Source organism: Psammomys obesus, unplaced genomic scaffold (genome assembly GCF_907164565.1).
Source record: "Psammomys obesus unplaced genomic scaffold, mPsaObe1.curated_primary_1811, whole genome shotgun sequence".
Taxonomy (NCBI): domain Eukaryota; kingdom Metazoa; phylum Chordata; class Mammalia; order Rodentia; family Muridae; genus Psammomys; species Psammomys obesus.
Genome location: NW_026585626.1, coordinates 10,442,020 through 10,457,019, shown reverse-complemented (window position 1 = coordinate 10,457,019; position 15,000 = coordinate 10,442,020). Strand labels below are relative to the sequence as shown.

Below are 15,000 nucleotides of genomic sequence, written 5' to 3'. Positions count from 1 at the left end.
TTCCTTTTTTTTGTTCTTGCAGTCCACTCGGCCTTTGTAGTCAGTTTTCAAAGGTGTTGTTTGTTATTGTGGAAGATTCATTCTCCATCTTCCATGCCACCCAGCTATTAAAACACTTTGCTCCTGAGTCATGGTGTCACCTAGACTCCTTCTTGTCACAGAAGTGGAGGCCCCTCTTGCAATCAGTGTAGAACCCAATTATGTGTATCTGTGATTGAGATGGGTGTATAGGATGAATGAGGACTCTGTTTTGATGGACAGTACTGTTCATAGGTAGTTTGGTTTGAGAATGAATCCCAGAAGACGTAAGGGATTGAACAATGGAAAGGTTTTGTTTTAGGTGGAAGTGTTGTTTGGGGTCTGAGATCAAGGGTGATTTATGAGTGGCATGCAGCGTTGGACTCTACATTGTGTGAGTCGAGACGAGCCCAAGCTGGATGGCATCTTCATCCGATACTTAGCGGTGACTGAAAGCCCTCCCTTTTATAATGCAGCAACTTGGCAGGGGCCAGGCAGAGGAGAGCAGGACATGAGTGGGCTTGGCTTCATGGGTTCTGGGACAGATGGTGATTGCCAGAATGCTATGGTTTGAACGTTGTTAATAGCTTCCTTGAAAATGTCAGTTTAGTTTTTTAACCAACATCTGAACGTCTACTTTAACTGCCCTTTTTGCTTGTGGACATCTTCTTAGGAAGAATAACATATTAAAAAGTAGGAATCAGCGCAGTGTGATGAAACCCAGGTTTGTAAAAATGTCAGTTTTGGGAAAGGAGAAAACACAAAGGAGAAGGAAATATGGAAGCTCGCTCCCTGGAGAGGAGACTTTCCACCCGTATTTGCACGTGACTCGGAGCACAGATGATGTGTACCTGCTGGGAAGCGTCCCAACCCAAATGGCTTCTTCGAACCTTTCACCGTTTTCCTCCCAGCACCGACACGAGGGCTCCTTGTCTCGGGTGCTACTTGGCTACCTCACTGGTAGTTTGGTACTCTAAATGAAATGCAGATTAGGTAAAAGTAAATTACTTTCAGGAGGGTCAGGGAACTAAGGCTGTATGTAAAATATAGATCCACAAACAAATGCTCTTAGGAAATCCAGCTTAGTCCATGCCAAGCTGTTATGCCTAAATTGCTTGCTTTCTTCCTGGTTGGCAATTAATTTTTGTTTCTGGATTGGGGGAAGGGTAATAGCCTAATGCAGAATAATTTTATTTTAGTAATTTTGATTAAAGAAACTAAATAACTTGGACCCTGGATGATCATAAAGACCAAAACCTTATCCATCAAGTGGAATTTTCAGTTTGTGTTTTGCTGTTGCTGAGTAGATTTTTACACTGTTGATCATTGTGGTAGAAAGTTGAGATGGTGTGTGCTCAGTTGTTTGCTACCCTCTGCCTTGGGTTTCATCTTTCTTCTCCAAATTCTTTCCCCTTTTCTATTGGACTAGTCTTCTGCCCTGTACCCTTATCTGAAAGGCAAATATTGGATGTCCACTTGCTCCCTTAGGCCTGACCGAGCAGATCCTGTCTTCCCTAAGCACCGCATCTCCACACCTCGGAGAGCCTCTGCCTCTGTTCCGTCCCCTGCTCCCTTACCTCCTTCCATTTGGGAAATCCTGGTCTAGAAAGCCATGGGTGCTTGCAGTGCTATTCTGGGCAAGTCCACCCTTGTCAAAGGATGCTCTCCCAGCCTTGCTTTCCATCAGAGTGACTGGATTAAGGGAGGAAGCTAGCCAGATTAGAATGCTGATGCTGCTTTTACTTTGTCAAGCCCTTCTTCAGGTTTGTGCCACAAGCACAACAGTGTACTATGCATTCATTCTTGTAGTTCCTCATTGACATTGCTGAAGACTGGGGAGTATTTTAGGAGTGATCTTCAGTAGAACTGAATTATATATTAGTCTGACAAAAATTCTCTCCCATTGGACGGACCTAAGGACTCAATGTGGGAACCATCTTCTCAACCCCCACCCTACACTCACACACATACTCAAAGGTACCCTACTGAAACACCTGTGGTGGGAGACGGAGACCTCTCAGGGGGTGCAGCTGTCCTACTAGGAGCCGCTATTCAACTCTGTCCCACCTCTAAGAAACCTCCTTTTAGATAGAGGGAGGACACTTATTTCGCAAATGTACAGATAATAGTTTTTTCTATTTGCTGGATCCTATCTAGATTAATCATAAAAGTAATATAAAGTGTAAGTATATACTTGAATGTATGTATGTATACATTGAAGGTTGGGGACACATTCCATGCAGGGGTTCTTACCTGGTTTTCACTCTTCCAAGGGGACAGTGAAATTGGGTGGGAAAAAATGATTTCTTTTGTGCGACTTCTAACTGGAAGTTGGTGTTTCATGCCATCATGAGTACCAGTAACAAATCCTGGCAACATTTGTAATACAAATTTGCTATCAGCAGCAAAACATCTTCATAGCATATCATGTCATGACAGAACTCTTGAAATAACTGTTTTTCTGTTTTGTCACTAGGAATCTGCTGCTTTAAATTGGAGTTTAGTGTGTTAATTTAAACACAAACACATCCCTTTTACTACATCAGAATTTCTGTTAGATTGGTTTAGTCTGGTCCATCCCCCTACCCTCACCCCTGTCTAAGTTATCTGTAAACCAATTATGTATATCAGTGTAATTGGTTTTCTTTGTAATCTTATGTATTTGTTTCAGACATATAAAACCCTTCCTCAGAAGAGGCATCCATGAGCTTTACCCAGACTGCCAGAAGGGTCTATGGCACCAAAGAGATGAGATCAATGATAAATTGTGTAGTGGGACCAATTACATGCTTAACATATTAGCCTAGGAATCTTTGAATTTACCTGGGAAACATTTTCTTCCAATTTGTTTATTGCTTTCTGGTGTGCTTATTTTTCAAGGGCCCGTCACTCCAAAGCATAAGAAGAGGGGGACTGCAGTAAATTGCAGTAACATCTAAAACAAAACCCAAAACCATACCAACAACCTTATCTCTAGCATAGATGCCCGCAGCAAGTGCTGTACTTCATGAGAGAATGCCTTCGCTGCAGATGAAAAATCGTTTACCAGCTGAGCTACATGTTTACTAACAGTGTAAACCTGAAGCCTGGATGGCCCAGACCTTATTGGATGAGAACTGTTAGAAAACACACCCCACAGGTCATGTGAGCATGTGCTGACTTCCTCTGTACTGTGGCTGTCTAGGAGGAGGCCCTTGTGATGGCCTGATTGCAGAAGGGCAGACTCGGGAGTAGATGCCATCAAGCCTTCTATTTCTAAAGAATATGCAACAGCAGAAAGATGCTCAAGGGCTGGCCTCTCCTTTAGGCCTCTGGACTGCCTCTCTCCTTGGTCTGTGCTTTGGTGAAGAATAACGGAGATAGCCTGCACCTAGGATTAACTTCCCTGGTATGACCATTATCACCGTGACTTATATGATACTTCCAGAAATATTCACGCTTTCTTTAATGGGTGTTTATGTAAATCACAAGTTTGTTTGTTTGTTTGTTTGTTTTGTTTTTTAAATCACAAGTTTTTATCTGCTCAAATTAGACAAACTTCTGATGAGCAGGTCTGCACAATGGAGGAAATTATGTGGGTTGAGCCATGAGGTGGACGCATCAGCAAACTCTGAGCAAGTTGGGAGCGCATAATGACCCTGATAGTTGTTGCTCTTGGGATCTGACTCCCACGACTTGTAAGTTCCAGATTGCCTTTTCTTGGTTTAAAACTTCTTTGTTCTTTCTCCTAGAACATCATAGAGGAAAGATTTAAATTTTTAATTCCCTGATTCTAACTATGCATAATGGAGAGTATAGCTCATTTCTGGAGCTGACTGCAGTGCTGAGTTTTATATAAATCAGTTGAAAATGTAGTGCAGAAATGTTTGTTTAAAACAATCAAGTGGTAAATTAATTGTGTAAGTCAGCATGCTACCCTATCAGGTAAATCACCTAAAAGAATACTTATTCTATGAATTCTCATTTTTATAATTTTTTCCTCACACATGGTATGTGTCAATATCCAGCTTCATGCTTTTCTAAGGTTCTAGAATTTTCAGTAGGAAAGGAGCACTGTGAGTTTTTAATAATGATTAGTAAGCAACATAACAAAAAATAACACTTCATAAGTGTGTGTATGTATTTGAGTTGAGGTTTGGAGAGAGTCAAGTTTCCTAAGTGTCCTTTTCTGAGAGCATAACAAACATCTGCCCTAGAATCCTTTGTTAGTCCTTTGCCTCTTTGAGCCTATGAAGCCTTCAGTTCAAACCTTATTTCTTTTAAATAAATCATCTTTCTTGTAAATTTGCATCGCTGGACTTTGCAGCCATACACGAGACCCCAGGAGTTACAGAGGTGTGCAGGCAGTCTTTCAGCATTGCTCAGAGTGGGCCATTGTTAGAACTTTGCCCCACAACTCACTGGCACTTCAGTTTGTCTTGGTGAATGTTCTGCCAAGGTTTTACACTCACTGAAGTGTGAGCCTTGGAATATTTTCAGGTCTCTTGGGAGGAGTGCAGGAAGGAGTTTGCTACTCACAGGGCTGTGAGTGCATACACATATTTGGAATAAATGTAGCTCAGTAGGGTTGGGGGCGAGCTGGAGTAAAGAAGTCATCATTATTAACACACAGACTGAGGGACCAGAGCAATAGGCATGGAAGAAATCCAAGAGGCCTTCCTGAGAGCTGGAATTGACAGGAACTCATCTTGATTATAGAAGAGACAGACAAGAAAAATTAGATTTTTAATTAAAGCCATTTGCTATGCATATTTTTATTACATAGTCACAACAGAAAAATCAGAAAATACAAGCATAAGGAAGAACATAAAAATATCCATAATTTCAATCACCTAGAGATATTCTGATTTAATATCCTGATTTAGGCTCTTTATATACACAGACATGTACTTGTGTGCATATGTGTTTATAGATGTATATGTGTGTGTTGTGTTTATTTGCATATTGTAGTAGCCATCAAAATTCTATCAGTGAGTTTAGGTTACTTTCAACGTGTGCTGTCACAAATGATGTGAATGTAAACATTGAAAAGTCTTGGATGTAGCTTTCTTTGTATGTGTTAGCTTTTCTTTGGAATAAACATTGAAAGGTGATGTTACTGGCTCAGAAAAGGAATTTATCTTTAAGGATCATTGCCAGACTGTCTTCCATCTGCATTTTCAAGTTTCAGAGAGTGTCCATGTTGGAGTTGGTAGAACTGTTAACTGAACTCTGGTGTTAGGATGTGACCAGGTGTGGGGTGAATATGGTAACGCAGCTGTCCTCTTTGGCCTTCTTAGTATGTCCCAGTCTCTGGGATGAAGCAAGTTTGATAGTGTCAGCAACAATATATGACAGTTGTAGTTGACACTGTTACTGAGCACCTTCCGTAGATGTTCTCTTTTAATTCTCGGTAGACTGCGTTAGGTGATAAAACCAGACTTCCTTTGCAGAGGAGATATTTGAGGCAGGAAGGGAAACCTGCCCAGAGTGCCTTTCAAGCATCTTAGATACACCTTAAGAAGCATGGCCCGGAGAAGGTAAGAGGTTACAGAAATGAAGTCATTTTTCAAGCCATGGTGGGAAGGGTTATGGAGATGTCATCCATTTAGAAGAAACTAGATTGTTTATTTTCTCCCCAGAAGTTTGCTGATTCATTTTGGTTTTTTTTTTTTTCTCTATTATTCTGCTTAACCCCTTCAATATGGTCCATTCTTTAAAACCAAGCCAGTACTACCCTTATCAGGGAAGACTGTTCTTCCTTGCCTCCCTCATCCCATTATTTCTTTCTTCTCTCACTTCCATTCTTACTTTTTGTTACGCTTGGTGTCTGCCCGCTGATGACTTTTATGACAGCTGCTTGCAAGTAGTTGTTTTCAACATCATGTGTTTCCAGATGAACTATGTGTTGTTTAAGTACCTTCAGTTAACTTTGCAAAAGTCTGTGGTTATCTCAGACTAGGCATCAGACTGATTTGAACCAGCCCAGGATAGCTGTATGGAGCCGAGTATAGAATCCATAAACTCACATAAACCCATGGTGGTTTTTGCTTTTTTTTTTTTTTTAATCTCAATTAAGGGTTTCCAGGTGTGAGCTTTGTCGATAACATCATTGTGTCACAGTCTAAAAGGAGCTCACAACTGCAAGTCTAAAGACTGAACTATTCACATCAATTTGCTTTTTGTAGGACTTCATTAGCTCTAATCTAGGTAGTAGTGCCGATGATTCCCTGTCCATAAAAGCTGGAGTCATCACTGATCTGCTTGTCCCATAAGTCAAGTTGACGTAATTGAAATAATTTGGTGCCTACAAGAATAAGTTAAGGAATTGGTGCCCAGATTGGAAGAAGCTGGTGATAGACAGTTCTCAATCCTAGAAGCAGAGGCTGAAATTTGTGAGAATTTACAGCATGAACTTCAGGGCTACTCTCCATATAAACAGTGAGAATGAAAACTTAAAAAGTTGAAGGTCAGGTGCCAAAATAGTAGACAGAAACTAAATCATTCTGCTAAAATTTATGTAATGTCAAAAATGTCGTTGGCCAGTGTGGGAGGCAGGTAGGATTGTGCTTCAGAGTTTATATTCATATATCAGGCATATAAGCAAGATTTTTGTCTTGTCTTAGATTTGGAGCAAATATAAAACTCAAACTTTTAGGGTAGGCATTTTCCAAATCTAATATTTTCAAAATAAAATCCAGTTTTGAAATCTTGATTTCTGTCAAGTGAGATTGTCTTCACCATTTCTCAATGTTCCTGATGGTGTGACCCTTTAATACAGTTCTTCATGTTGTGGTGACCCCCATCTATAAAATTATTTTGTTGCTACTTCCTTACTCTGAATTTGCTACTACTATGGATCATAGTGTAAATCTGTGTGTTCTGATGGTCCTAAGCAGCCCCTGTGAAAGGGGCCACAAAGGGGTCACAGTCCACAGGATGACAACTGCAGTCCTGGATGTTTTAGTACTGATTGTTTATAATTCTACTTTTTTGTCTTCATTCCTCCTTTTCACCTTCTCAAGTTCTCTCTCCTGAAAATACCTTTAATTTTGGAGATTCCCTCCCTGGCAGCCTTTTAAAGTAAGAGCCATTTGTGTTTCCTCTGGCCAAGTTTTCATTTGACACTCTTGCTATGAACTGAACAATCTGTGTGTAGCCAAAGAAACCCCACCATATTTATGCCTTCTATGTCAGTGACTTAGAGAGGGCAGGAAAGAGGCGGGATTAAAAACAGTAGAAAGCAAATGATACTTTAAAAAAAAATCTGATTACATTATAAGCAAAATTGAAAAATAAAGATGGTTTGTAGTGACTCTGAGAGCCCTTCTAACTTCACTAAATTCCAAGAGGTTCTTCCTAGGCATGTGTAAATGTTATTTTTATGCTAATAATAAATCTCCTGAAGCTGTGCTGGAGCTGCTTAACCTCTTAATAACAAAGGGGCAAAATGAGAAACTTCTAGACAGTCATTTTATGGCCTATTATTACCCCAATATAGAAAACCACAGATTTTTGGCTAAGATATTATGTCCCTTAAATAAACTGGAGAGTCTGGAAGGAGCTCGGGAGTCTAAAAAACAATAATCTCAAGAGTTTAAAAGAGCAGTAGTTTAAAATATTTTCATTATTACTTTTTTTTTTCTTTTCAACGAATGTATCAGATACCACACCTTGGAAATGAATATACCAGAGGGTACACACAGATATTTAAGCTGTATTTCCTTTTAAAACCCAGCTTGGAAAATGGTGAACATAACTTGCCCCTTTTAGTGTGGAAATGCTTTTCCTGGTGCATCTCTGTTCAAATTTATTCTCCATGTTTTCGTTAGTAATACCAGTATTAACTTAGCGGGGACGTCACTCCAGTGTCTGCCTAGACTCCCTGTGCTAGTGGATTTTGGTAAATGGAAGAGAGAGATGGGTTATTTCCCACCAAGTCTATGGAGGAGAACATGGCTTTTTGTTAATGTTAATGGCTGGAATCTCTCTTTAGTCCACAGAATAATGGCTTTAGCAGAGGTTTTTCTTCTAAAGAACTTCATGGCATTTAAGGTTAATATGTTAGGTAAAGAACAGTACCATAAGACAAGTGTTTTTCTTATAAGACACGATGGGATCCTTTTTATTAAATTATATGATGATTTGAATTGGGAAAGAAGAAAAAGTGCATCGCCTCATGTCCTCAACTTTAATGCCTTTAATCAAATAATGACCTTCTGCAAACTAGCTAATTTTAAGCATTTGGAAAGATCAATACCACTTTGCCACCAAAAAAAAAAAAAAAAAAAAGGCCTAGATGATGAAATCTGATGTATTTAAAGTATCATTTCACCTTTTTAACCTAGTAAATAATTTAAAATGCTTTCACTGTTGTTCTGCATGGATTTTACTTCTCAGTGTTCAATGTTCGGAGTGTTTTGGGTAGAAGATGGTGAGTTGGCTTTAGAGACATCTAGACTTCACACTTAGATATCGAGTGTCTTTGAATTAAGAACCTCCAAAATAATATATTTAAATACTACATTTGGGGTACAGTATATGTAAATCATAAAAGATGTTAAAGTGGGCCTTTCTATAATGTGGAAGGAGTGGTTTAAAACACAGCAGTCACGAGACATCTTTTGTTACATCTTAAGCCTTTATGCTAAAGGTGGCAGATTTGGTAGTTCTGACAATTAGAACCCATTTCCCCATCTTGTAGGAGAACACTGATGTGAAATTACTCTTGAGTGCCAGCAGCTTTGTAAATAAAAAAAAAAAAAAATTGCCCTCTATTAGCATGTTTGTGGGCAGATTAAAAACTGTCTTCATTTGCATAAGTAACACTTACAGATTCTTTTAAAAGTAGGAAATTATTTCCTGAATGATAAATTGCTAGCTTTATAGTTAGTTGTTGTTGAAAATGTACTCATTCAAAATGCCTAGTGTAGTTTAGTCTACAATAGTGAATTTTTGTTAGAAGTACTGTTTAATGGATTATGTTCTCTGTTCTTGCTCCCACTACTTGCAAAACTGTAATTCATGCTTTGCACTAAAATGTTTGTATCAAATACTTTCCTATTTAGATTGATTTCTTTTAATATCATATATTACACGATATGCCCCAGAGATTGGAAAAAAAAATACTCCTGCAAATAACACATAAAAGATGAGGGTGAGGGGGATGGATACAGACTTTAAAATGTTTTGCCTTTTACAACTCAAATTACCACTCTATTTTTTTAAAATGTATTTTCCTTCTTAGATGCAGTAGAAAAGCATGTCATTTTTCTTTCCCTCTTTATAGCTCTTAGTTTAAAAATGTATATATGCATATTGTATTAAGTGCCCCCCCCCAGACACACAGAGTATCAGAGTCTGTTTTCCCCTTGAAAACTAGTTGTGCTAGGCACTCCCAGCTTTGTTCCAGACTAGACCTTGCAAGTGTCTCTGTGTATCTGAGGATTTGCAAGTACAACAAATACATTTCTTAGGGGAACATTTGTTTGCTGCCTCAGAAACACTGTACCTCTTCTGTGTTGAAATGTTAGCGATGAATTGACTCGAACTCACTGCTCTAAAAAAGAGTGGCATGGAAATCAGAGATTGAGTTTGGTTGGAAATTAGCAGCTGAGAGATAGAGGTGCCAGGATTTTTATTTAAATGTGGCACAACAAGATTCTGTCAGCAAAGCACATCATTAGAATATTGAGTTTGGAACTGCTAATTTTTCCTTTAAAATGAGCATACAGTCATGTGTTTCATGGACCATAATAAATTGCCATTGTGTTGTCACTGAGTTTGTTTTGATTTTTGTAACACGGGTTTGGCAGTCACTCTGCTTTTTCTCTTTCCCATTTCTCCCCGAGTCTTACATTTCCTTAATAGATCCCAAACCAAAACCAGCAGAAGGATGCTCCTACTTCCGTCTTCACTTTAGCATCCTCTGCAGTGTTTTCTTGCTTACGGTAGCGTAGCAAGACATTTGCAGATGGCTGTCAGTTACGATAAAGTACATAACAGTATCCCTTTGTGGCAGATGGATTTAAGACTTTTAGTTCTCAATAAATGTAGGTTTACAATACATAACTTTACAGGATTCGTGTTGTATATAACAGGTTTGAACATATTATCTCAGAATTCATCTGCATGGCATTTTCAGCTTATTCAGGGTCCATGCCAGTTTTCTGTTGTTTCTTTCTTTCTTTTTTTCTTTCTTTCCTTTTTTTAAGTAATAAGGAAGTGCTGTGATTGATAGCAACAGCTCAAGGCGTGATTTTTGAATAGAAACAAAGGGTTTGGAACAGAAGGTGTCAAATTAAACTTTGTCAGTTTGAAAAGTAGTAACATCCTGAAAGTTGTACTAATTTATTTACATGTGGCTACTGTTTATATTTTGCCCTCATTAGATGCAGTGTGATGTTGCTTGGCAAAATTGCTACATTTAAAGTTTAGGGTTTTGTTTTTTTTTTTTTTTTTTGGGGGGGTGCCATTTTAGTTTTCTGAGAATGAATTGGTCTCATTATTTGAAGGCTTGTTAGGTCACCATCTTTTGTACTGTTCAAAGAATTGTGATCTAATTTAATTTTGAAAGCAATTTTCTGATCCTTCTGCCTCTGGTTGTACACAGCACATCAAGTCTCAGAGACCTATCCTAAAAGGCTTATGCTCACATTTTACAACAAAGCACCATGACTCATTCTTATCTCTCTCCCCCTAAGCAGTGTGGTACTTCTGGGGAATTCTTGGTTTTATTTGTCAGATGTTAGCAGCATTCAGGCCTCTTCATCAGCTTTCCAAATGCATTCATTCTGACGTTTGGGGAACTGGTCTAAGAAAAGGTATTGGAGAATTAGAAGGCATTTCTATCCTCTCTAGTTCCTTTCTTGAACTCATAGATTACTGTCATGACTAATGGAGTGAAAAGCGATGGAATCTAAGGTAGTCACAGTACTAAAAGGTACTTAGTATAAAAGAGGTTAGTCATTTTTTTGCCAATCCTAGTTGGGCATATTGTGACAAAAGAAAAAAAAAGGTGTCAAAAATGTGTGTTTCCCATTAGTTAGAGATCACACAAGCACAACCTGCTTCCTTTCTTTCTCTCTTTCCTTCCTCTCTCCATTTCTCTCTCCCTTTCTTTCTCTCTCCCGCCATCGCCATCTCTCCCTCTCTCCTTCCTTCCTTCTTTCTTTCTGCCTTTCTTCTTTCCTTCTTTCTTCTTTCCTTTCTCTCTATCTCTCTTTCTTTTTTTTTCCCCTTTCTGAATACCCCTGTAGAGTTTTAACAGTTCCCAGATGCACCATCAAATATTTTTGTATGAAGCATCTGATTTCAGTCTCTTCAGACCCTCCTGTCTCTAAAAGGCTAGCGGAAACATGCTTCAACGCGGATTCATAGCATTATTTTTAGCTAAGAAATTAGAAGTATTATTTAAGGGCAGGGGTTAATAGCAAAGTACTGGAAGTGTTATGTTAGTCATGGGCAATTAATAAAAATAAGGATCTGTCTGGGAAGTGCAGAGATACAGAAGTGACAATATAGGCACAATGTTTGTTGAATGAGTCAGGGTTCTCTTTCTGAAATATTTGTTAAACCCACAGGAGTGTGATCATTTAGGAATTAGCTGTCATTATTAGCTGTTTTAAAAGAACTAATGATTTTCTTTTCCAAAGAACATCTGTGATCCACATGTTTTTCACTTATACCCAAGTGCCAAGTGATCTGTGCCTTACTAAGAAGTTTCTGAAGGATTTGAGACCATCAATGTTTCCAACACTCTCCAAGAAGCCTTTCTGACATGAATCATTCTTAATTTAACTTTGGGCAATTTTTAGCTACAAGCATTTATTTCTTAAAAAAAAAAAAATTAAAATGATAGCAGCTCAGTGTTTTTAGCACAGTACTCTGCCAGCCATGCTAGAAAGCCTTTTCTTTTCTGTTCTTCTCAAGCCTTCTCCCTTTTCCAGAAAGGCAAATAAGGCCAGTTTTCAGGCATCCAGGTTATGTCAGAGGTCGTAGCTGAAGGGTACAGGCAATGTAGTTAGGAAAGTGAGCTTAATCAGTTCACGCTCAAGCCTCCAGGGGTGATACGTATCTAAAACCTACCCAGCAAAAAAATAAAAAATTAAAAAAATGTAGAGACATGGCATAAGGAAATAGCTTGGCTCCAGGAAAAATAGAAGACATTTTTTATGATTTCCTCCAGATAGCAAGTGCTAACCCATAAGAAGCAAATAATATGTATCTCCAGGGGACCAGGTGTACAGGTGTGTCTCAAACATTTTAAATACTCAAGTGAAGCTTTGTAGCTGTAGTCTGTTCACAGGAGTAGAGCCCCCTCACAGCAGTGTGGAAATGAGCTGCTGTGGTGAGGTAAGCCCGCGCTCTGTCATCACAGTGGTCATTTGTGGTTTTTTCCTTCTGAGTGACTGTTCATTCAGGTTAACTCTTCAGTGTTCTGCCCTTTTCCATCTTGAATTGTGTGTTCAGTGGCATCAAATGAGAGCATTATCACATGAACATTCGTGTGTGTGTGTGTATACACAGTTGTGTGAGCATATATATTTCTCTCTAAATGCACATGATCATTTATTTGTGTGTGTTTGCTTATTTAAAAACAACTGTGAAAGTATCCAAACTTTCTTAGAGGCACTTGGCTGTCATGTTTAAGGCCCTGGGTTTTATACTGAGTCCTACAAACAAAAGAAAGCAACAACTAAACCTGCACAACTCACTCAGAATCATGAGCCAGTAGGAAGCTAATGTGCTGGTCCCCATCTTTTCTTTTGAATCTCTCAAACAGACCAATTCCGGGAGAAGAAGCCTTGTTTCTTTTTACCATTATCACAAATAGAAGTTCCTTTTGAATGGCTCATTCAGTTTGAAAAAGAGAAAAAAAAGCTATAAAATTCTCCGGTTTCACCTCCAAATAACATAAAAAGCAGAACCTCCCTGGATAGATAAAAATTTACATACTAGAGGTTCGGTGTCTAGTCTGTTCCTATCTGACTAGCTTCCTCGAGATTTCCAAGAAAGCCCTTCATTTTAGCCCAGTTTTCCCAGAGCAGAACCCCAAATATGGGCTAATGCCTGCAAGGAATAAGGGAGAACAGGGAAGGGCAAAGGATTGGGGGGCCTCAGTAGAGGCTTGTGGGAGGGAATAGAATAGGGATGGGTGTCTCTGGAGAGTGCACGGAAAAGGGAGGGCTGGCCACTTGACATGGGACAGGCTTTTTACTAGTTTGTGTGCCAACGACAGGTCACACTGGGGTGATGGGGCCACTGAGGTAGTGCCTTCCAAAGTGCTGAGGTGAGATTTCCCCGGTCAGGCTAACACACCGTGAGCGGGCAATGCAGTAGCCTGTGACCACGGCTGTCCTAGCTGGTGGGCTCCAGCTTGGTGCTCTCCCTCCCTCTTTCCCACCCCACTGCTTCTGGCCCAGTATAGTAGATAGGATGAAAGTTTGAGATAAGTAAGTGTCCTCTGTTGAACCATTCAGCCAATGAAAACTTTAGGATCCCACAGCGTCACGTTGGAGCCTAGACTGAGTTTGCCCTTCACTGTTTGATTTTTTTTGTCCTCTGACAAGTCATATACATTTGTTACAGCTGACATAAAAGCAGGACTCTGAAGTTTCCCTTGTGAAAGTTTCTTGTTGAGGAATTCTCCTAATGCCCATGGTAGTAAAGTCATAAAGCTAAACATGAACTCGCTAGCTTGTGCACACGCTCTCTCTCTTTCTGTGTGTCTGTCTGTCTTCCAGCTTCCTTTCTAAGAAAGTGTAAGCTTAGGAAAGCCTTTGAGGATAGTTTGTTTCTAAAACTGGTAGCCTGTGTGGCTCCTTCAGTGGCTCCTGGCCACTGGTGAGCGAGAAGGTTGGGCAGGAGTTAGGCCTGCTCTTGTTTTTGTTTCTATCCCATATCTCTTACCACGGTCTTGCTTTGGGGGTCTGGTAATGTCTGTCCTTACTTTCCTTCAGAGTGTGTGTATACCCTTGGGCGCACTTGCTTGTACATGCATATGTCCAGGCAGTGGTTGATGCCTGATTATTTTCCTTTACGGTTCTTTTTTTTTTTCATTTGAGTCAGAGTCTCTTATTGAACCTGGAACTCCCCATTTTGACTATACTGGCTGTTAAGCAAGCACCCAGTGTCTGTCTCCAGACCCCCATTCCTGGGGTGACAGGTAACAGGCTTTTATGTGAGTTCTTGGGATCCAAACTCAGATCTTCCCAGTTGCACAGTGAGCACTTATCTACTTAAGTCATCTCCGGATGTTTGCCTGTTGAGATGTAAATCTGAACATTAGTCAGGAACAGAGCCTGCTTCCTCCACAGCTACAGCTGTCCTCTCTTAACGGATTAAAAGAAAAAGAATATTAGCGCAGGTTAGAGTGTGATGAGTAGATGAAAAGGTAACTTCTGGCGTCTCCGTGTTAGCACCTCTGGAGGATTCCAGCCCTGCTGCTAACTGACCTGTTACCCTTTCCTCCTAAGGGATGGTTGTGTGAGCTGTTGCGCTGGAAAGAAGACCCTTCTCCAGAAAACAGGACCCTGTGGGAGAACCTGTCGATGATCCGGAGGTTCCTCAGTCTTCCCCAGCCTGAGCGCGATGCCATCTACGAGCAGGAGAGCAATGCTGTGCATCACCATGGCGACAGGCCACCCCACATCATCCATGTTCCAGCAGAACAGATTCAGGTTCGTTTACCTTGGCCAGCTCAGCACAGCACTAAAACAAACAAAGCCTTCAACTTAGCAGGGAAACTGGTGGTTCTCCTCTCCCTCAGTCTACACAGAGGCTTTCTTCAGGGGACAGGAACGGACTCCCATCTTGCCCAGGGGATAAGTCTTTCCGGCTGGTGCAGTCTCCTCACCCTATTGTGGCAGGAGCCCCCTTCTGGACTGCTACTTTAGTAAAGGTGTCCTGGTTAGCACTGGGTTTTGAGGGTGAAAGCTTAGAATATATCTTTTTGGTGTGTGTGTGTGTGTGTGTGTGTGTGTGTGTGTGTGTGTGTGTGTG

General features: G+C 40.1%; 1 protein-coding gene across 4 annotated transcripts in view; it reads left to right on the top strand.

Annotated features, from left to right (window-relative positions):
• The window catches only part of Satb1 (SATB homeobox 1), a 92,365-nt gene that overhangs the window by 73,559 nt on the left and 3,806 nt on the right, over window positions 1-15,000 (top strand). For all 4 annotated transcript variants that reach the window (XM_055614130.1, XM_055614123.1, XM_055614105.1 and 1 more), the window contains one exon: window positions 14,475-14,678. In XM_055614130.1, coding sequence (XP_055470105.1) covers window positions 14,475-14,678 — 204 coding nt within the window. The remainder of the gene's footprint in view (window positions 1-14,474; window positions 14,679-15,000) is intronic.